We start from the raw sequence: 22,498 nt of genomic DNA on the forward strand, positions 1-22,498 counted from the left end.
TATTTGCTTTACATCAAAATAACCCTGATATCCCAAATTTTAGTAATATGTATTGACTTATGTCTTAACTACTACAAAAAATTGCTTAAAAGTGCAATAACAATTTAAAAAATGAAAATCGTTTTTGTTTTTTTCACATATATTTCAAAATACAGAAATTGCATAGCTGTATCCCTCAAATTTGTAAATGTAAAAAAGTTTCACAATATCCTTTGGAACCACGGGAAATTTATTTGGAGTCTGTACATAATTTGCTTTTTGAGATATGGTCAATTTTGTAACCTGTAAAAAAAACCAAAAATAAACAAAGCTGCAAAATTTGCAAAGACACAACATGAACATCAAAACAAATGATTTACAATAGTGCAATCAAATTTCTAAGTGTGCCAGATACTTATGAACACACAGATTTTATGTACAAAACCATGGTCAGACCATAAAAAGTGCATTTGAAAATAAAAGAAAATCGTTTTTACTGAGTTGAATCAGAAACAGTATTTTGATGGTCTCCTGGTCCAAGTACTTGGACAGGTCTGATGGAGAAGGGCTGTCCACATATTCTGACAGAGGTGGCTGGACACCTGGCCTCCTTTTCGGCAGGCAGGAAATGTGGCAGAGAAGGTAAGCTGTCAGGTTCCTTCTCAGTTTTCCAGCCAGCTGTAGGGAGCGCCTCTGGCCCGGAGCGCTCGCTGGTGGAGCGGCTGCTGCAGCGTCTCCTGGCTGGAGGCCGGTCTGTCCCTCTACCTCTGGCTGGGGTACCAGGACAGCAGGAGACCTCCATTCTCTCCTCTTCCTCCTCCTCCTCCTTCCCAACATTGTAAATGCTGCACACAGAAAAAATTACGTGGTACGTAAGCTGTGCGCAGCACATGACTTGTGAAGATGATGCGTATTTTGCGCGGAATGCTTTCGGCGGCGTTACATGTATGTTATACTTTCTTTACTTTTCTCCAACTCAAAACAAACAACTTCTCATGAATACAGACTTACATGTCACTGGAATGATCAATTCCTTCGATAAGATCGGCTTCATCCACGCTGGTGGCAGAATCCGGGCCAGATGAGTGGCTGGACTCTTCATCCGACGCTGTAGTTTGCTGGAGAGCTTCGCCAGATGTAAAATAGTTTGGCGCGACCAGGTTTTCGCGGCTCCTCAACTAATGTGTGGAAGTGTGTCAAAGGTGTGTGTGGTGGGTCCGTGTATGGATCTGGTAATTGGATTTTGCGTTCTGAAACGGGTATTGAAAAACAAAAAACGAGTGGTTATTTGATTTTCGTTTTAAAATACAAAAATTAAAATTGAAATACAAGGCGTTTTTCCTTTTCATGATCAAAAAGGGATATGCAATTTTTTTTTTAAAAATGCTTTGATTTTCGTTTTATATTTAGAATAACAAGAAAGTAAAATCAGTAAGAGAGAAACGAAAAAAAGGTCAGCTTTTTCATTTTCTGAGACCGGAAGTGGTCATCAGCAAGTGTGGAGCCAAACGACAACAAGATTCTCAGTGGGCGGAACCAGAGACCATATGGTCAGACCATAGATAATATAGAAGACAGCACGCTACCGTATCTACTCTATGTGTATCTATGGTCGGAACGTCTGGTAGCATCTCTGGCTGCTGTTGATCTTGTTTTTGGAGTAAAACACGGTAAGAAGATAAATACTTCTAACCAGTAGCGTTGTTTTGTTGTACGTTAAGTCAGCGACTTGTGAAGAGTTGTGTTTTGTCGTGTTTGAGCAGTTGGTCCGGACGCGTTAGCTAGCTAAGCGGCTAAGTTAGCTAGCGGGCTAATTAACACAGGTGGCTAACTTACCGTTGAACACCTGTGTTAGTTGCTGCTGCAGCTGTCCTCATTATTAGAATGACATTCTCAGCCTGTATTTCTCTGCTGTGTATTTTAGCTTTTAAAAAAGTTATTTTACTTTAAGGTCAACTGAAACCCGTTGAGCTGCACTGAAGTTTAACATTCAGCTGGTTTGAATTAAACTGGCTTAACTTAACATTGCGCAGGTTCAGATGCTCAGTAACAAACTCCACCAATGAGCCAACAGGGAAGCTTTAGGTTTATTAAATGTTGCTATGAAGGTTTCACTGTTTTTCTTTGTGAATGCAATGTGCTGCAACTGAAACTTGAATTAGAACTTAGAAGTAAATCCTTCCATCTGAACGGATTTAGTTGCATTAATAACCTCATAACATTCTAATTTTTATTCCAGTCTTGGTTGATAATAGAATCTCTGTATTGATTCAGGTAAAAACTGAACTTCACAGCATGTTGGAGCAAAACAACCAGATGAAAACTGTGATGGTGTTGGATTGTCAGACCGTAATGTTGCAGCTCAAAGCAGCTTTTCTATCTCAGTTCATTCTGACATTCAGCATGAATCAACACAGCAGATGTGATCCATGCTGTGGAAGTCTCACATCTCCTGATTTAATGAGCCGCTTTGCACTTTTTACACTGTTTATTTCACCAACACTTTATTTAATAAAAGTCCCATCTAGTTTTTATGAGGAATGTGATTTTTGATTTCTCTGTGAATAACTGCAGTCTAAATGCAACAGCTGGAATTGTAACATCTGTCCTGAATATTGATCATGAAGTATTGATCAGAATACTGATGGTCAGCAGTCATTCCCTGAAGTTTTTACATAAAATCTTTACTTGTGTTGTGAACTTTGGTAGAGAAGCAGAAACGTTAGCGTTGCCATGGATACATGAGTGTTAAATTCTGTCCATGTTTCCATTTTGGGAAATGCAGTCCAGTTCCAGAATGTGGAGGAATTTAGTCTCACAATCACAGACAACAAATATTATCTGAAAGTCGGGTTATTGTTGTTTATCAGCACAATACAAAAAGATTAATGTTAGAAATATTCCAGTTAAGACTCTAGAATATCATGATTTATGTAAATTTACCTCAATAATATGAATGTTCAGGTTAAGATTGTACAGTGATATTTATTATGTAAGTTTAGCTGATTAAAGTTTATGACTCTGCACTAAAATATTATTTAAATTGACATCATTATTATAATATTTAGGGTCAGACCCTACAGTATTGAGATTAAGAAATCAAATATTCTATAAAATGTAAATACACTGAACTCATTTGGATATATTTAAGTGAGACTCTACAATATTATTTGACACAAATCTATCTAAATCAAAATTTTAATAATTTTCACCCAAACATTTACTGGACTGATTTAAATATTAAAATCACTCCTTTCTAATCCTCTGCTGTACGTTCAAACCTGAGGCCTTAAATAGAAACACACAAGTATCTGATTGAAGGAACTTCTGCAGAGTCCTGGTTCCAGAACATGATGATAGAATTATAGACAAACTTTAACAAAAGCTGCCTGAGAGTTTACAGGTTTTTATGTTGGATTTCTTCAGTAATTTAATGAGTTATCAGCAATAATCAAGTGTTCATTTGATGAACTTCATTTCCTAAAACATCCAGAATTGGAGCTCATATCTTTGGCAGCTGTAAAGTTTCTGCTCCTTCAAAGTTCACAACACAATGAATGAATTCCTAAAACACTCTCAATGCTGGAGAGCGTTTGTGATGCTGAAGCAGTGACCAGTTTTTCTGTTTCTTCTCTGGAGATGCACAATGAGGGACGTCTGCAGAGACTGAGAAAGAGTCTCACCACATCCTGACATGAGGAAAAAGACTTTATTGAAGACTACAATGAGAAAAACTATCAGACAGCAGACGGCTGCATTCAAGGTGAGCTCTGAACATTTGATCTGGAACAGGAATTCAATAACGGCAGCATGAGCTTCATTTCAGTCTGTAGCTGCTGAATTCATGGATGAATCATCTGGCACTAGAGAGGAAGACCATCAAACATCCACGTCAGCTGATGGAGGTCCAAGAGTCTCACCAAACAAACAACCTACAGAGTGAAGACCTCAAATCTGATTGGACGGCCTCCTATTCAGCCACGTGTGAACAAATGCCTCTAAGCTGATTTGTTTTCTAAAATAAATCTAGTTTGAGTCCTAATCTATGCCTGTGTGTTTGCTTCTTTACACCGCTGTTAACAGTTTAGGCTGTTAGATTGTTCCAGATAAGACAAGTACAAGATTCTTCAGAGCCGTTCTACCACGAGCCTGACAGGAAGAACTCCAACAGCTACTGAATGTTCCTGTGGTCCCCTCAAGGCTACAGGAGGAGCCCTACGAGGACGAGCCGGTCCACCTGATGGCGGCCAGTCGCTGCGGTTCAAAGCCAACACCGACTACATGGACTTCTACTGGACCACATGGAGGCCTTCAAACCGGACCAACAAGTTCACCGACTCCCCGACTCGTGGGTTTGAGGACGCCGCCGAGCCTCGGTCCAGCCGGCCTCCTGTCTGTGGATGTTTGAGTGCTTAGAGGTTTGTGGATGCATGTGAACGTTCTGTGTTGAAACAGCAGCTTTTGACTCAGTAACGCAGGAAAAACCAAGAGCTCCTTTATTTGTGACTTCCACTAAAAAACTCATGAAAATAAGTTTGCCAGGGTTCTGACTGATAACAGATTATTAAATAATGAAAATAATCGTTTAAATATTCCTTTAAACAATCCTTTTAGGTCTACAATTCCTTTACACTGGCTTCTTGGTATATATACAAGTATTTTGGGTGGAATATACCATTAAGCCTAATGTTCAAGGGTTCTTCTGGGAATATACCATTAAACCAACCTTTTAGGTAAATGTTCCAGGATGTTGGGTACAATATACCATCAGATAAACCTTTTAGGTCTACATTGGAAGATTTTAGAGTAGAATATTGCTCCAAACCATCCTTTAGGTCTACATTTAAGGTGGAATACTATTTTACACCAATATTTTTTGGTCTACATTGAAGGATTTTAGGTGGAATATTCCTTTGAACAAACTTTTTAAGTTTCTGTTCAAGGATGTTGGGTGGAATATACCATCAGACCAACCTCCAGGGTCTACAGTAGTGAATTTTAGGTGGAATATACCATTAAACTCACCTTTTAGGTCTACATTGGAGGATTTTAGGTGGAATTTTCTTCCAAACAGTCTTTTAGTCTACATTTAAGGATGTTTAGGATGGTATATTCTTCCGAACCAACTTCTCAGGTCTACATTTCAGGTGGAATATTCCTCCATACTAACTTTTTTGGTCTACATTGAAGAATTTTTTCTAAACCACCCTTTCGGGTCTATATTTGGGGTTATAGGTGGAATATTCCTTTTAACCAGCCCCTCAGGTCTCTATGAGGATTTTGGATGGAACACTCGGTTAAACCAACATTTTAGGTGCATGTCCAAGGATTTTTGGTGGAATGTTCCTTTAAGGTGGATGTGTGAGGACCTTGTAGGTGGAATACTTCCTGAAACCAACCTTTTAGGTCAACATTCAAAGATTTAAGGTAGAATATTCCTTTAAACCAACCTAAATTTCATGTTTTGATCATTATCAAGTGAGAAACCTCAATCCAGACTTCTCATAATGACGTTTGAGATTTATGCTGCTGTTATTTGTTTAGTCCAGACTAAATGACAGAAATCCACAACTGTAATTTTATTTCAGGACTCGGTTATTAAATGTCAAAACAATCCATGTGACTCTAAAAACTCAACAGCTTTACAAACTCTAAGATTAAACTCTACACAAGGATCCAAAACAAGTTGGACTTCTACATGAGAGCTTTAATTATTCTTCCTCTACCTCCTGAAAAGTTTGGTCAATAAAAAAGACAAAAACTGATATTTTCAGCTGAACTAAAGACAGACTTTGTGATTTTTCGGCTCACATGTGTTGTTGTAAACTTACTCTTTCAAATAAATAGCCGCCTGACCCCCTGGAAACCAGCGTTTGTCCTGTTTTTGTGTTGCTCCTCGGCGACCCAAGACAGCCGGGTCCTAATGTTTTTTGAGCAACACACCATACTATGACATTTTTACAATGATGGTTCTACTATGGAACCAGTTTGACATGTTCAGGTGTTCTTTGTGTGAAAACTCAGAGATTTCAGGTATCAGAAGGTGGTTTTCAACTTTCTTTGTTAACTTTCTACTTCAACTTTAAACTAAATTCCCTTCACTAACCCAGCCCTCTGGACTTCCAGTAAGCTGTGTTCCTATTGGCTGTCCAGGTGGCTGCTTGGTGTTATTAGGAACACCTGAGCAGCTCAGTGTCTTCCTGCTTTATGTGGCTGCAGACAAACATTTCCTCTGCTTCTCTTCACCACTGAACCGGGTTTGACTCCATTGCTTTAGTTTGTTCTTTAGGCGTTGGCTTGCAGCTTCCAGCAGTAAAATCATCTTTAATGTGTTTCTTGGTGTGTTTTAGGGCTTTGTACTGGATAGTTGTCTTGGTAAATGTGGTTCTTTAGCCACAGTTCGCACATGGTGCTAATGTGTGCAGTGATTAGTGGATTTGGTGCAGCTGAGTTGTGTCTTTATCTTGGCTGTAGTGAGTCTTTAGAGGTTTTTGGTCAGACACATTCTGTATTCTTGTTTGAGAACCAACATTGGTTGTCCAGAAGGTAAGAGTTCCTGTCCTGATTCTCTGTTCTCAGAGGTTCTCTGGTAGGCTGCAGGAGACTTTAGCGTTTGGGTTGTGCTAGTTTGGTTTTTGTATGGTTTCATTTGTACGACTATCTTGAGGCCCCTCCATGTGGTTTAGTGAGGTTTTCTGGAACAGTTCTACAAAGCAACCTGCAGCAGAAGAGACTTTGAGAGTTTTTAGGAAGTTCTGGAGACCAGACTTTAGAGCAGCAGAAACATTTGTCAGCAGTTTGAGCAGGAGAAGGTGAGCTTCAGAGTAGAAATGAGATAGAAACCTTCTTGACCCGTGTGGTGAGGTCCTGTACCAAGAGTTTGAGCAGGTTGTGAAGAGTCTGTAGTTCTTTGGTCTGAAAGCACAAGAAGAGTCGACTCATTAAAGGAGAAAACAGTAAATATTGTTGGTTCTTCTGTCGCTCTGCAGTTTCCAGTTTCCTTAGACTGAATATCAAGTTTATATTTTAAATGATGTACCATGTGAGCCCAAGAAGACTTCAATAAACTCCCTCCATCCCCTGGACACAACAGATTTTATTACCATGTTAAATCTTTTTTTAAAATATGTTTTTGAGTTTTAATCATAGTTTTAGCATAGTTTTTTCTCTTTGTTTGTTTAGTTTTGTCATCTGTGTGAAAGGTGATAAACAAATAAAGTTGAATTGATAAAGTGAATAATTGACTAACTCATGATTGTGACAACAGAAGTATTTTCATTGTGATTTAAGGGTTTGTTTCGTTTTTAAGGTTGGGGTTAAAATCTTGACAGAAAAAAAGATTAAAGAAATAAACTACATTTAAAAAAAGCAATTAAATCAAAGGAAAAAAGCATTTAATACAATAAAACTTTTAAAAAGACAATTAAACATTAAGTACAATTGAATTATATTAAACAGACAAAATATTTAATTAGATAATTAAACAGAAGATACAAAACAGTAATCATGAAATTAAACAAAATTTTTCAAACAAAAATATTAAACATTAAAGATGAAATATCATAGATAATTAAACATTTAAAAAACAATTAAACAAGAAGAATATTAAATCTTTAAAAAGACAAAACATTTAATTAAAAAAATTAAATGTTTAATTAAAAAATTAAATCTTAAAGACAAAACTTTAAATAGGAATTAAACAGAAAATACAATGAAGCATTTAAAAAGAAAATTAAAAATTAAAAGGTAGTAAAACATTTAAAAAGAAAAACCTTAAAGATTTAATCGAAAAATTAAACACTGGGAAAGAAAAGGAAATTTTCAAACAAGCCAATAAAACGTTTGAAAAAAACAATTAAACATTAAAAAGATAAAACATTTTGAAATCAAATCAGACATTAGAAAAGAATAAAAGGTGAGAAAAGAGCAAAACTAAACATTTAAGAAGAATTAAACGAAAGACAAAACATTTGAAAAGACACCCGTTAAACTTTAGAAGATCAAATTAAACAGAAGAGACAATAAAAGGATGAAAAAGAGCAAAAACAGATAAAGGTCTTAAGTGTTTTCTAGTCTGAAATGAAAACATCAAGTTGTTCCTTCAAACATTTCCTCTTTCTATGTTCTTGGTTTGATTGTGGACAGATTTACTAAGAACTCATTTCAGAAAACTGCTTTCCAGATAAAGTCTACTAGTAGTTGAAGGCATTGATCAAACTAATGTTACCTTCTGATCTCCACAAACTTTACTGTTCAGTGAAGAGAATCAAAGTTTGTTAAGGATTTCTAAAAAACCCACAGGTGAAGGTCTGAGAAGAACTCAGATGGATGGTCTAAATGTGAAATCAAGACTCATGGTCACAAGTTTTAAGGCTTCTGTTAACCAGAAAGTTCAAACTAACAGAGAAGTACTGAGAAACTTTTAAAACTTCAGTCCTCAGACTGTCTGAAGGTTCAAACTAACAGAGAAGTACTGAGAAACTTTTAAAATTTCAGTCCTTGGACTGTCTAAAGGTTCAAACTAACAGAGAACTACTCAGGAACTTAGAGGATTTCAGTCCTCAGACTGTCTGAAGGTTCAAACTAACAGAGAACTACTGTGGGACTTAGAAAATTTCAGCCCTCAGACTGTGTGAAAGCTCAGGTTCTGAGGACTCGGGAGGTGTGGAGGCTTTGGAAAGTCTTGGAACTGAGGGTTCCACCCTCCAGCACAAAGGCTGAAGTCCAACCTCCTGAGAAAAACGGTCGAGACGAGACTCGAGTTAAAAAAAAACTCGAAAACGACAAAAAATAGATGATAAATGCGCAAAAAAAAGAAGAATTTGTATCTGAGCGAGTAGCTCAGGAGGATAAGAAGAGGACTACCAAGCGGTAGGTCGCAGGTTCGAGACCCGCCACCGGCCTTTTCTTTCTTTGTCTTTGTCAGAACTTTGAGAAAATTTAAGAAGTGTCTGGTCTTGAACCAGCGACCTGCAGCTCCACAGGCAAATCCTTAACTCACTGAGCTACAGATCAGATAATAAAACATAATTTCGTCGTCCCTTTGTCATCGTAGTTGCTGAAGTCACCACATGGGTGGAGCCAAGGCGGAGTCTGGGTGGAGTCAGGGCGGAGAGTAGGCGGGAAGGTGGGTGGCGGCCTCCCCCCTCTACTCCCCCACCTCCCCCCACCGCCCACCACACCTTCCCCCGCCCGACGAGTTCTTCGAGTCTCCACGAGTTCTTCGAGTCTCCACAGGTTTTCCCGAGTTTCTGGAGTTTCCACCAGGTCCGAGGCAGAACAACTTGTCATGAAGAGGTGTTGAAGTCGGCCAGGATGGACTGACTTTTTACAGCGACTAGAAGGAAGACGACTAGAAGAGCAGGTCTTTAACCACCATCCATAAAATCCATGGAGTCGCTCCAGAGAAATGAAAGGTCAACTTTTATCAACCTCCATCCAGATGTTCAACTTCATATCTTTACTTTGACATTTTTAGCACCACAAACCTTTAGTATCACACTTTATTATCATTTATTAGGACTTTAACGGAATCCACCAGCAGATTTAGTTTTTCTTGACAAACTTTATTCTTGTCATCGTGGGACTGCAGTATTTAAAACTCTTCCTTCTATTTGACCTCATGTTTATTAGTTTTAGTGGAGAAACTTATTTTAATTGTCCATTAGTCTCTTAAAAAACAAATAATAAATTGGATTAGTCAAGAGCTTTAAATTTCTTACTTTGTCATATTTTTAAAAAATACAAAAAAATATAAAAATAAAGCATCTTCAGACAATTTGACCTGTAATTGGCATTATATAAATAAAATTGAATTCAAATTGTATGTATCTTGTAATGTTGGAGTAATTCAGCCATATATGTTGGAAAACACATTTTCTTTGTCCATTAATCTGTTGATTGTTTTCTCCAGTAATTCATTTCTTGTTTTGGTTTATAAAATGTCAAACCCAAATATATTCAGTTTACTGTCATAAAAACCAAAAAGATTTTCATTCATGATGCAGGAATCAGGCAGTTTTCACTTTTTATCTTAGTTTAGTCAGAAAGATAGTTGATAATGTGTGAATTGTTGCAGCTTGTGAGCCGTAAAAGGTTTTAATCTTTGGGGCCGAGTGTCAAAAAACATTTAGAAACCAACATCAACAAAACACTCAAAGATTTGAACGTCATTTGCATGACAATGTCTAATTAAAGGACATTTATTTCCAACATAAATGTGTGATATTCATCCTCTGGAGCTTTCTCTTCACATCGTCTTCCACCTGGACTGGTTTGGTCGAGAGCATGTGCAACAAACATTTGAAAAATTGCACTTTAACATCAATGAATGACACTGAAGTTTAATCTCTACATAAATGAGACCGAGTCTGGATGTGCTGCTCTGTCATTAACTGATAAGTTTAGGGAAAGTTCAAACAAAAGAGGACAGTTCAGATTAAGACTTGAGAATGAGCTTATTTTGAACAAACATCTCAGACTTTCTGAGCTTCAGCACCTCTAGCAAGATATTTTAACAACCAGCAACTCAAGAGATCCAGAAGTTGGAGTTAGCTTTAGCTGAGTCAAAGAACATGTGGGATGCTAACCTAGCAAACATTTCAGACTTTTCTGTGAATTCTGAGAAATAATTTCCTATTTAATGACAGAGCTACACATCTTAACTCAGTCTCAGTAAAACAGACTCTAATTCAGTGTCATCCATCCATATTAAAGTGCAGTTACCCAAAATGTTTGTTGCATGAGCTCCAACAAAACCTGTCCAGGTAGAAGGCCACTTTGACAAACAGGAAGTGGAAGATTCCAAGCAGATTTATAGAAGGGGGAACCGGACTGTACTAAGTGTGGTCGAGTATAGAGGGGTGTTTTGTTGGTTTTTAAGGCTGATAATGATTATTAGTGAGACATTTGGAGTAGATATTCATTTGCAGTAAATGAAAGTATTTAAAATCTTGGAGTTAAACTTAGAAGAACACAAACTAACAGAAAACTTTGTTGATACGTTTTTGTTTTATGTACAGATGTTAAGTTAAAGGAGTTTTATTCGTGACGTATAACCAATCAAATCACTCCAGAAGACAGAGCAACCACAGGTAGATAAAGGTTCAGAGCCAAAGTAGCGCCATTTTTAAATGTATTTATTACCGTAAATCAGTAAAAAATACTGATAATCAGTAAATCAGTCAGCCCACAATTACTACAATTCTACAATGTATGTCTCTTTCCTTTGACTTGTTATTTGTACAATATACGATGTGTATGATGGCGTTTTTTCATACCAAAGGCTATACTATGATGTTTTCTAAGAGACATACGATGCTACTCTGTTTGTTCTGGTCCTGGGCCGCTGCACTCCTCCTCTGTTGTTTTCTGGATTGTACTCAGCTGCATGCCTTCGTCCACCTGGCCTCCGTTGACTCGTCCCGCCTGCCGTCTCTGAAGCTGAAGCTGGATTGGAACAGACCAAAGTACAGTCCAATCATGATGCCAGCTGCCTCTCAAAAGGTTCCCTCATCTGGCAGGTGGCAGCACTTCTTCTGAGGGGAAGCTGAGCTGGCCCGGCAGAACTTTGGAGATGTGTTCCAGTGGTTGGTGGATGTGTGGGGAGATAGAGAGGGACCTTTGAATTGTTCAGAAAGGAATACAGGAAACCAATTGGTCGTTTTAGTTTAGGGTGCTACTGTGGTGTGTTTTTGGGCTTGAAGAGGTGAAGAGGAAGAGGTTTTTTTTCGTATTGATTATCTTTTACTTTGTTCCTGGTTGGAATGTCCATCAATGTCAACATGAAGTTCACTTTTAGTTCTGTTTATTTATTTTTATTTTACTAACACCCATTTGCTTTTAACCCCCTCGCATGTTATGTTGTTGTAAACTTCCTCTTTCAAATAAATACTCGTCTAACCCTCTGGAAACCAGCGTTTGGACTGTTTTGGTGTTGCTCCTCACCTACTTCAGACAGCCGGGACAAAACAACGTTTTGTGGACCAAAGGCAATGCTATGATGTTTTTAGAGTGACATGCTATACTATGACGTTTTTTTGAGCCATATGCTGTACTATGGCGTTTTTTGGGCAACATGCTATAGTATGATGTTTTTTGGGCGACATGCTATAGTATGACGTTTTTAGAGCGACATGCTATACTATGACGTTTTTTGGACCAAAGGCTATACTATGACTTTTATAGAGCGACATGCTATACTATGACGTTTTTAGAGTGACATGCTATACTATGACGTTTTTCGAGCGACATGCTATACTATGACGTTTTTCGAGCAACATGCTGTACTATGACGTTTTTAGAGTGACATGCTATACTATGATGTTTTGAGAGCGACATGCTATACTTAGATGTTCTTTAGACAACATGCTAAATTATGACGTTTTTTGAGCCACATGCTATACCATGACGTTTTTTGGGCGACATGCTATATTATGAAGTTTTTAGAGCGACATGCTAAACTATGACGTTTTTTGAGCCACATGCTATACTATGATGTTTTCTGGACCAAAGGCAATACTATGACGTTTTTAGATCGACATGCTATGCTATGATATTTTTAGAGCGGCATGCTATACTGTGATGTTTCAACAGCGACATGCTATACTATGACGTTTTTTGGGCGACATGCTATACTATGATGTTCTTTGGACGACATGCTAAACTATGAGGTTTTTTGAGCCACATGCTATACCATGACGTTTTTTGGGCGACATGCTATACTATGACGTTTTTAGAGCAACATGCTATACGATGACGTTTTTAGATCGACATGCTATACTATGACTTTTTTAGAGCGACATGCTATGCTATGACGTTTTTAGAGCGACATGCTATACTGTGACATTTTTTGGGCGACATGCTATACTATGACGTTTCTTGGGCGACATGCTATACTATGATGTTTTTGAGCGACATGCTGTACCATGACGTTTGTAGAGCGACATGCTATACTATGATGTTTTAAGAGCGACATGCTATACTATGATGTTCTTTGAACGACATGCTAAACTATGACGTTTTTTGAGCCACATGCTATACCATGACGTTTTTTGGGCGACATGGTATATTATGAAGTTTTTAGAGGGACATGCTAAACTATGACGTTTTTAGAGCAACATGCTATACTATGACATTTTTAGAGCAACATGCTATACTATGATGTTTTTAGAGCGACATGCTATACGATGACGTTTTTTGGACGACATGCTATCATGCTATACTATGATGTTTTTTGGACCAAAGGCTATACTACGACGTTTTTAGATCGACATGCTATACTATGACGTTTTTAGAGTGACATGCTATGCTATGACGTTTTTAGAGCAACATGCTATACTATGACGTTTTTAGAGCAACATGCTATGCTATGACGTTTTTAGAGCGGCCTGCTATACCGTGACGTTTCAAGAGCGACATCCTATACGATGACGCTTTTTGGACAACATGGTATACTCTGACTTTTTTGGGTGACATGCTATACTATGACGTTTTTAGAGCGATATGCTATACTATGACTTTTTTGGGTGACATGCTATGACGTTTTTTGGGCGGCATGCTATACTATGACGTGTCTTGGGCGACATGCTATACTATGACATTTTTAGAGCGACATGCTATACTATGACATTTTAAGAGCGACATGCTATACTATGACATTTCAAGAGCAACATGCTATACGATGACGTTTTTTGGACGACATGCTATGCAATGAGGTTTTTGTGAGCGACATGCTATACTATGATATTTTTTGGACCTAAGGCTATACTATGATGTTTTTAGAGCAACATGCTATACTATGACGTTTTTAGAGCAACATGCTAAACTGTGATGTTTTTAGAGCAACATGCTATACTATGACATTTCAAGAGCAACATGCTATATGATGACGTTTTTTGGACGGCATGTTATACAATGAGGTTTTTTGAGCCACATGCTATACTATGATGTTTTTTGGACCTAAGGCTATACTATGACGTTTTTAGAGCGACATGCTATACTATGACGTTTTTAGAGCAACATGCTATACTATGACGTTTTTAGAGCGACATGCTATACGATCACGTTTTTAGATCGACATGCTATACTATGACGTTTTTAGAGCGACATGCTAAACTATGACGTTTTAGAGCGACATGCGATACGATGATGTTTTTTGGACAACATGGTATACTCTGACGTTTTTGGGCGACATGCTAAACTATGACTTTTTTGGGCGACATGCTATACTATGACGTTTATTGAGCGACATGCTGTACCATGACGTTTTTAGAGCGACATGCGATACTATGATGTTTTAAGAGCGACATGCTATACTCTGATGTTCTTTGGACGACATGCTAAACTATGACGTTTTTTGAGCCACATGCTATACCATGACGTTTTTTGGGCGACATGCTATATTATGAAGTTTTTAGAGCGACATGCTAAACTATGACATTTTTAGAGCGACATGCTAAACTATGACATTTTTAGAGCGACATGCTATACTATGATGTTTTTAGAGCGACATGCTATACTCTGACATTTTTAGAGCAACATGCCATACGATGACTTTTTTTGGACGACATGCTATACAATGACGTTTTTAGAGCGACATGCTATACCTTGACGTTTTTTGGACGACATGCTATACAATGACGTTTGTTGAGCAACATGCTATAATATGACATTTTTTGAGCCACATGCTATACTATGACATTTTTTGAGCCACATGCTATACTATGACGTTTTTTTGGACCAAAGGCTATACTATGACATTTTTTGGGCGACATGCTATACTGTGACAATTCTAAAGAGACATGCTATACTATGATGTTTTTTGAATGACATGCTACACTATGATGTCTTTTGGACGACATGCTATACTATGATGTTTTTTTGGACGACATGATATGCTGTGACGTTTTTTGGACCAAAGGCTATACAATGACATTTTTAGAGTGACATGCTATACTATGAGATTTTGTTGAACGACATGCTAAACTATGACATTTGTTGGACCAAAAGCTATACTATGACAATTTTAGAGCAACATGCTATACTATAATGTGTCTAGAGCGACATGCTATACCATGATGTTTTTTGGATGACATATTATGCTATGACGTTTTTTGGACCAAAGGATATACTATGTTTTTAGAGCGACATGTTATACCATGATGTTTTTTGGATGACATGCTATACTATGACGTTTATTGAGCGACATGCTGTACCATGATGTTTTAAGAGCGACATGCTATACTATGATGTTCTTTGGACGACATGCTAAACTATGACGTTTTTTGAGCAACATGCTATACCATGATGTTTTTTGAGCCACATGCTATACCATGACGTTTTTTGAGCCACATGCTATACCATGACGTTTTTTGAGCCACATGCTATACCATGACGTTTTTTGGGCGACATGCTATATTATGAAGTTTTTAGAGCGACATGCTAAACTATGACGTTTTTAGAGCGACATGCTAAACTATGACATTTTTAGAGTGACATGCTATACTATGATGTTTTTAGAGCGACATGCTATACTCTGAGGTTTTTAGAGCAACATGCTATACTATGACGTTTTTAGAGCAACATGCTATATCATGACGTTTTTAGAGCGACATACTACACTATGACGTTTCAAGAGCGACATGCCATACGATGACTTTTTTTGGACGACATGCTATACAATGACGTTTTTAGAGCGACATGCTATACCTTGACGTTTTTTGGACGACATGCTATACAATGACATTTGTTGAGCGACATGCTATACTATGACATTTTTTGAGCCACATGCTATACTATGACATTTTTTGAGCCACATGCTATACTATGACGTTTTTTTGGACCAAAGGCTATACTATGACATTTTTTGGGCGACATGCTATACTGTGACAGTTCTAAAGAGACATGCTATACTATGATGTTTTTTGAATGACATGCTACACTATGATGTTTTTTGGACGACATGCTATGTTGTGATGTTTTTTGGACCAAAGGCTATACAATGACATTTTTAGAGGGACATGCTATACAATGACATTTTTTGAGTGACATGCTATACAATGACGTTTTTTGAGCGACATGCTATATTATGACATTTTTAGACCAAAGACTATACTATAACGTTTTTAGAGTGACATGCTATGCTATGAGATTTTGTTGAACGACATGCTAAACTATGACGTTTGTTGGACCAAAAGCTATACTATGACAATTTTAGAGCAACATGCTATACTATAATGTTTCTAGAGCGACATGCTATACCATGATGTTTTTTGGACGACATACTATGCTATGACGTTTTTTGGACCAAAGGATATACTATGTTTTTAGAGCGACATGCTATACCATGATGTTTTTTGGATGACATGCTATACTATGACATTTTTTGGGTGACATGCTGTACTATGACGTTTTTAGAGCGACATGGTGTACTATGACATTTTTAGAGCGACATGCTATACTATGACGTTTTGTGGACCAAAGGCCATACTATGATGTTTTTAGAGCGACATGCTATACTATGACGTTTGTTGGGCGACACTCTATACCATGGGTCACTAACTGGTGGACTGCGGTCCGGATCCGGACCCAGACGGCGTCTTATACGGACCGGACCTGTAATCAGTAAACTGTAACGGGATTTTAAATTTAACCGGTCGCTTCTGTTTTACCGGTACAGCTTTCCCAGTGTTTACGGCATTAGTTATCAGGAAACACACAGACCAATTACGTACGAGTTCAGCCATCCCACGTGACGCTACTCAGCCAATGAAGTCTCTGCATTGCAGCTGCTAAACATCACAGCTCTGCATTCAGAAAACAGTTGAGAGGTGAGGGACAGACAAAAAACGAAAATGAATAAAGCGACACCGAGAGGGAAATAGCCCTGCACATGCTGACCATGTTTGGCTCAACATACAGCTGGAGGCACCTTTCTGAACTATGAACATAATCAAAACTGAATATCGCTCCAGACTGACCAATGAGCTCCAAATGTGTTTGAGAATGACCCTGACACCATTCAGACCACAATTCAAAATACACAATTCAAAAAATATTGGCAGGGCAAACTGCAGCTCAGTTCTCCCATTAAGCAGCATGGGATATAAGGGGAGTAACAAGACGGGGAAAAAAATGTAAAAGTGTTCAATTGTTTACATTTTGTGAGATTTAGGTATTGTTAAAGATGTATATAAGCTGGTTCAGGTTGTTTAGTCATTACTTTTCCAAGTTCTGCACTTAATTTTAAGATGTATACTTATATCAAAAGTTATTTGTTAATAAATGTCAAAATGTTTTTGAACTGAATTTATTTGATTTGATGGTCAGTTATTGATTACATGTACACGCTGATAAAACTTCTAGGTTACATCATCATATATCGCACTAATTGAAGTTAGACTTTATGATGTTCCGGACCTTTGCTTTAATACATTTTCTCTGACTGGACCTCTTTGAATTTTAGTTGAATACCCCTGCTCTATACTATAGGCTTTTTAAATTGACATATTACTATGACGTTTTTTTTTTTTTGTTTTAGTTTTTTTTTGTTTTTTCGCAACATATAAGAATTTGAACAGTTTTAAAAATTACTATACCTTTACTTGTGCAATGAAATATTATTCTATGGCATTTTTTAGACGACATATACTCTGATGTTTTCTTGAAAAACATACTATTTTGACAATATACTGCACTATGACATTTTTTGAACCACATATCATACATGACAATTTTAGGCAACATCCCATCATTTTGCACTTTTTCAACCACATAATAATCAGTTGGGTTTTTTGCCGACATGCTATACTATGAACTACAGGCCATACTATGTTATTCTTGAAAAGTATACTATACTTTGACATTTTCTGAAATACATCCTATACTATGGCATTATACACAGAGTGCTTTGGTTACATGTTGATTTATCATCTAGATTTTTTTCTGTTTTGTTTTTTAACAGGATTACCACAGACCTGACCGTGAACACCATTGACACCCACCTGAGGGAGATGCTGCCTAAGATCTCAAGGCTGCTTGGTCGTGGTCTTTCTGGTCCTGCTCCAGAATGCCTTCATCAGCTACGTCTTCTTTTGAAGAGGTCCTCAAATGCTGCAATCTCTGACCTTAAGGAGGAACTGTTACTTTCACTCTGTAACGAGACGGCGGTTATTTTAAAGACCCAGCTCCTGGCGGCTTTGAGTGAAAGTTTAACACCTATCAAAACGGAACTACAGACAGTTAAATCTGAGCTGTCGGTCAGTACTTCAAACATCAAGTCCGACCCAACTGCCCTAAAGCACGCTGTGGGTGAAACGGAAACTTAACTCTCCACATCACCGACGACATCGTCACACTCCAAAGCAGAGCACCTGTCTGCTGAACTTTTAAAAGTGGACTATAAATGTGAAGAATGTGAGCAGCAGCAGACTGTGAGCAGCGGAACAGATGTGATCAGAAAGAAGTCATTTTCTTTTTTCTTTTCTTTCTGGTTGACTTGATGCTGTCAGATGCAGATGTTGGAGCTGATTCTGATCTTTCAGGATAAAAAAGCTGCTTTTGCTTCACAGACTTTTCAGGAAATTATTCTCTCAGGTTTTCTCTGCTATTTATATTTTTATTATCTGTGATTATTTCATTATTTCTTTATTGTAAAAATAAAGTTTGAGGCATAAAGACTCACTTAGTTATTTTAACCCTGAAATCTTTGATGTAGCAGAACTAAACTTTCATTGTACTTCTTGTACTTCTGATACTAGAACTAAACATATCTTCAACATGGATCATCTGCTTTTAATGAATCAGCAGCAACATCACAACAACAAATGAGACAATTTTCAACAAATTAATGAAGTGATGAAATGACTGATGTCATTTAAACCTATCAGAGTCTGTTTTAGTGTCAAATTAAAGTTGATTATTGACAACTAGAACATTAACGTTACTGTTTTAATCACATTTAAGTTTTCTGAACGTTACATTAATGTCAACCAGCCACAGTTTTATGAACTTAATGAACCACATTACAGGAACACAACACAATTCAGCTGTTTACATGAAACTCAACACATTAGCTTGATGCTACGTTAGCTTTAACCAGGCTACGACTGAGCAGCTAGCTCGTTTAGCATCGCTAACATTAAAGCTAATATTTACTATGCTAACTTTCTTCTCTGGTCAACACACACTGAAACAAACTCCACCAACATCTGGAGTGCATGGCACACATTATATCTGACACTAAAGCTGCATATAAAGTGCATTAAAAGCGGCACCGATACGAAAATAAACATTTACTTACCGAACTATCAGAGTCCTTTCAGTGTCTGCTGGTAGAATCAGCCGAAGGTAGAAAACTGGTTAAAACAAGCCAACGGGCAGGAAAACTGTCTGTGGAAAATGTTCTGCTGCTCCACCGATAAATAAACCAACAGTTATTATATCAGAATTAATCCAAATGAGGAGAGCAGAGTCTCTGCTGCCTCCTCCATAGGACCTGTCAATCATTCCAGACCGGACTGTCAATCAAGTAGTCCCGCCCCCTGGCTTCGCAAAACTTTAACGCTCTATAAAAAAAAAAAAATCAATATTGATTTATTTTAAGATCGGCCACCTGCTCTCTCATTTTGACCATGAAAACTCACGAAAAAAATTTATGTACAGTCTATGCACTGTACTCTGTTTGGCTCCACACTTGCTGATGACCACTTCCGGTCTCAGAAAATGAAAAAACGGACCTTTTTTCGTTTCTGTCTCTTACTGATTTTACTTTCTTGTTATTCTAAATATAAAACGAAAATCAAAGCATTTTAAAAAAAAAAAATAAATCGTATATTCCTTTTTGATCATGAAAAGGAAAAACGCCTTGTATTTCAATTTTAATTTTTGTATTTTAAAATGAAAATCAGATAAACACTCATTTTTTGTTTTTCAATACCCGTTTCAGAACGGAAAATCCAATTACCAGATCCGTACACGGACCGTGGTGGATGTCTGGTGTGTGTGTGGGCTGTGTGTCTGAATGTTTTTGTAAAAAAAAAAAAAAAAAGTGGGACTGAAACAAGTGAGAGCTCGTATCTGTGCAGGCTACAGCCGAAAACTACAGTTGTAGTTGTCGGCTGAAAAACTACAATTCCCGGCAACAACGTCACTTCCTGTTGATGGGGACAGGAGCCTCTCGGGTATGGACACATAAGAATCATGTGACAGGTCATGGCCACAACGTGATCACGCTTATTTCAACGTAAGAAGTCCTCCAAATACCGGTGGTCTGGTTTATAAAGAGTTTTGTTGTGTGCGCTTTATTGTGTATTTTTACAAACCCATCACTGCAACGAAAAAGCACCCTGAGACCTGGTGAATGTGTAAAATGTTAGTGTAACTCCCCAGATTTTATATGCAAAAAGAATTATGGATCTATCTTATCTGGTTTAAAATCTACAGCCAATCAAAAATCAATATGCAAAACGTAGCGCCGGCGCTACGCTGGGTTCTAAAGGGTTAAGGAACAGTGCACCTGAAAATGACAACAAAAGAAATCAAGGTAATTTCTACGTGTGGCACTGAATGAATAAAGACCGTGCAATCACTGGATTGTTTTCTTTGTTAGTGGTCCTGGTTAGTTGCCCTTTGGCTGTTTCACATGTACCTCTGCTCTGTTCATGTCTTACTTCATATTTAAGCCCCATTTAAGTCAAAATTGTGTAGTACATTTGCATAACAGACAAATATAATCTATAGTATGACCTCTACTGTAGAGATCATTTGAAAAATACATCCATGCAAAATAGGATTCTGACATTTCTGTACAATCACATATTTCTATGCTTGCAGGTTGTCTAATCTCCTTCTCTCCCCTTCATCTCTTATCTCCTCCCTCCCTCCTCTCCTCCTCCCAGGTGTCTTTGAGGGCAGCCTGACAGCCAGGCCAGAAGACGCCCACCCACCCCTCTTAGTTAATTAAAACCTACATAATTAACCTAATTAACACAGTTCCCAGAGGCCTTGGAAACCCTTGAAAGTTTGTGGATTTGGAAAACATAAATTGGGTCCATAAAAGTTTTAGGACAAACTATAGAGTGTGGTTTCTCATTAAATCCCTGCACTTCCACAGTCCCAAATTGACACTCACAGCTGCACAGAGGACAGCGGAAAATGAAATAATTGGTTTTAGATTACAGTCAATGGCTATTACAGCACATTAGCCTCACACTCAGCTTACACCAACACATGGGGTGGAATTTATGTGTTTTCCACTATCTGAGATGGAAGCAGCAAAAAAAAAAAAAAAAAAAAACACCCCAGAAAACAAACACCAGAGAACTCAGTGGACAAGCAAACTCAGGTTTATTCTACAGCCACTGCATCAGGCGCATAACTCAAAGTGTTGCTTTTAAACTTCTGTTCTTCAAATTAAATGAACAACCTAAAAGATTTCAATTAGTGAGCTTTAGATGTGCTGAGTAGTGGGCTTCACTTTTAGACCGTCAGACAAGTCATTTACCAGTTTCTTGCCTTCGTGCTAAGCTAGCTATAGTTTCAGATTTAGCAAATGGTTCAAATCTTAAAAAAGGAAGGAAGTATGTGACATTTTTCAAAACCTGTCTTCCAGTGAGGAGAGAGAAGAAAATGTAGAATTCAGAAACACATGTAGAAATACTCATATAGGATCCTGTCACCACTGGTAAGATGCTGACAGAAAATAAGTCTCCAGAGCCTTTAGTATGACCGAGTAGCTCACTATTGTTTTAACAGTACAGCAGATCTGCACTGCAGCTTTCAGTAATGTCGGTGTTCTGGTAAAATCCTGAACCCAAAATTTCAGAGAGTTGCGTGTTTGCCAAAGACTTGTGTGGTTTTCTGTGCTGCTTTTGTTGTCTGAGCTGATATTCGTGAGCTGTATTACTGATGGCTTTGATTGACTGAACGCAGGAGTAAACTGGGATCAGGTTTTGGGCCTCGAGGCTTTTCTTCAGAAACTATGAGCGACGCTCCTCCCCTCCCTCCACCCTCAGCCAGGCGCGACGTTTTTGAAAAGGCATTCCTCAGGTTGCCATGGTAAAGGCTGAATGACATCATTCGGGTGAGGATCTCAGCCAGACCTCCCCTCTCCTTCCCACCCTCTTTCCGTCTCCTACCTCTGCCCCGATTCCTCTCATCCTCACAATTAAAACCACTCCTCACCCCCTTCTTTCCGTCCCTTCCTCTCCTCATAACTCCTCTCATCTCCTGCCCTTTCTCCTAAAACCTCTGCTCCCCTCCTCCTACTGCTAAACCGGTGGGAGGGTGCCAGTCTCAGCCACTTCAAAGGGAAGAGCTGATCTGTGCTTTCATCTGCCGGAGAGGGTGAGGAGGAGAATGAGGAGGTGAGGGGAGAGATGAGGAGAAGTGGGAGAGGAGGAGAGCACAGGAAGAAAATAAAGGGGGAAGGAAAGAAAATGGAGGGGGAAAGAGAGGAGGAGAAATGGGTGTAGAGAGTGACAAAGGGAGAAGAAAAGGGGTGACCAAGGAGAAAGATGGG

At 38.2% G+C, this 22,498-nt stretch overlaps 1 protein-coding gene across 3 annotated transcripts in view; it reads right to left on the reverse strand.

The window, feature by feature from the left end:
• Window positions 1-22,498, reverse strand: part of ulk4 (unc-51 like kinase 4) — a 115,049-nt gene that overhangs the window by 3,485 nt on the left and 89,066 nt on the right. For 2 of the 3 annotated variants that reach the window (XM_055013625.1, XM_055013624.1), the window contains one exon: window positions 3,670-6,894. The exons of the other annotated variant lie outside the window; for it this stretch is intronic. In XM_055013625.1, the coding sequence (XP_054869600.1) occupies window positions 6,603-6,894 (292 nt within the window). In that variant the 3' untranslated portion in view covers window positions 3,670-6,602. Of the gene's footprint in view, window positions 1-3,669; window positions 6,895-22,498 lie in introns of those variants that run through there. 3 annotated transcript variants of the gene reach the window in all.

This window comes from Amphiprion ocellaris, chromosome 9 (assembly GCF_022539595.1).
Source record: "Amphiprion ocellaris isolate individual 3 ecotype Okinawa chromosome 9, ASM2253959v1, whole genome shotgun sequence".
NCBI classification, from domain to species: domain Eukaryota; kingdom Metazoa; phylum Chordata; class Actinopteri; family Pomacentridae; genus Amphiprion; species Amphiprion ocellaris.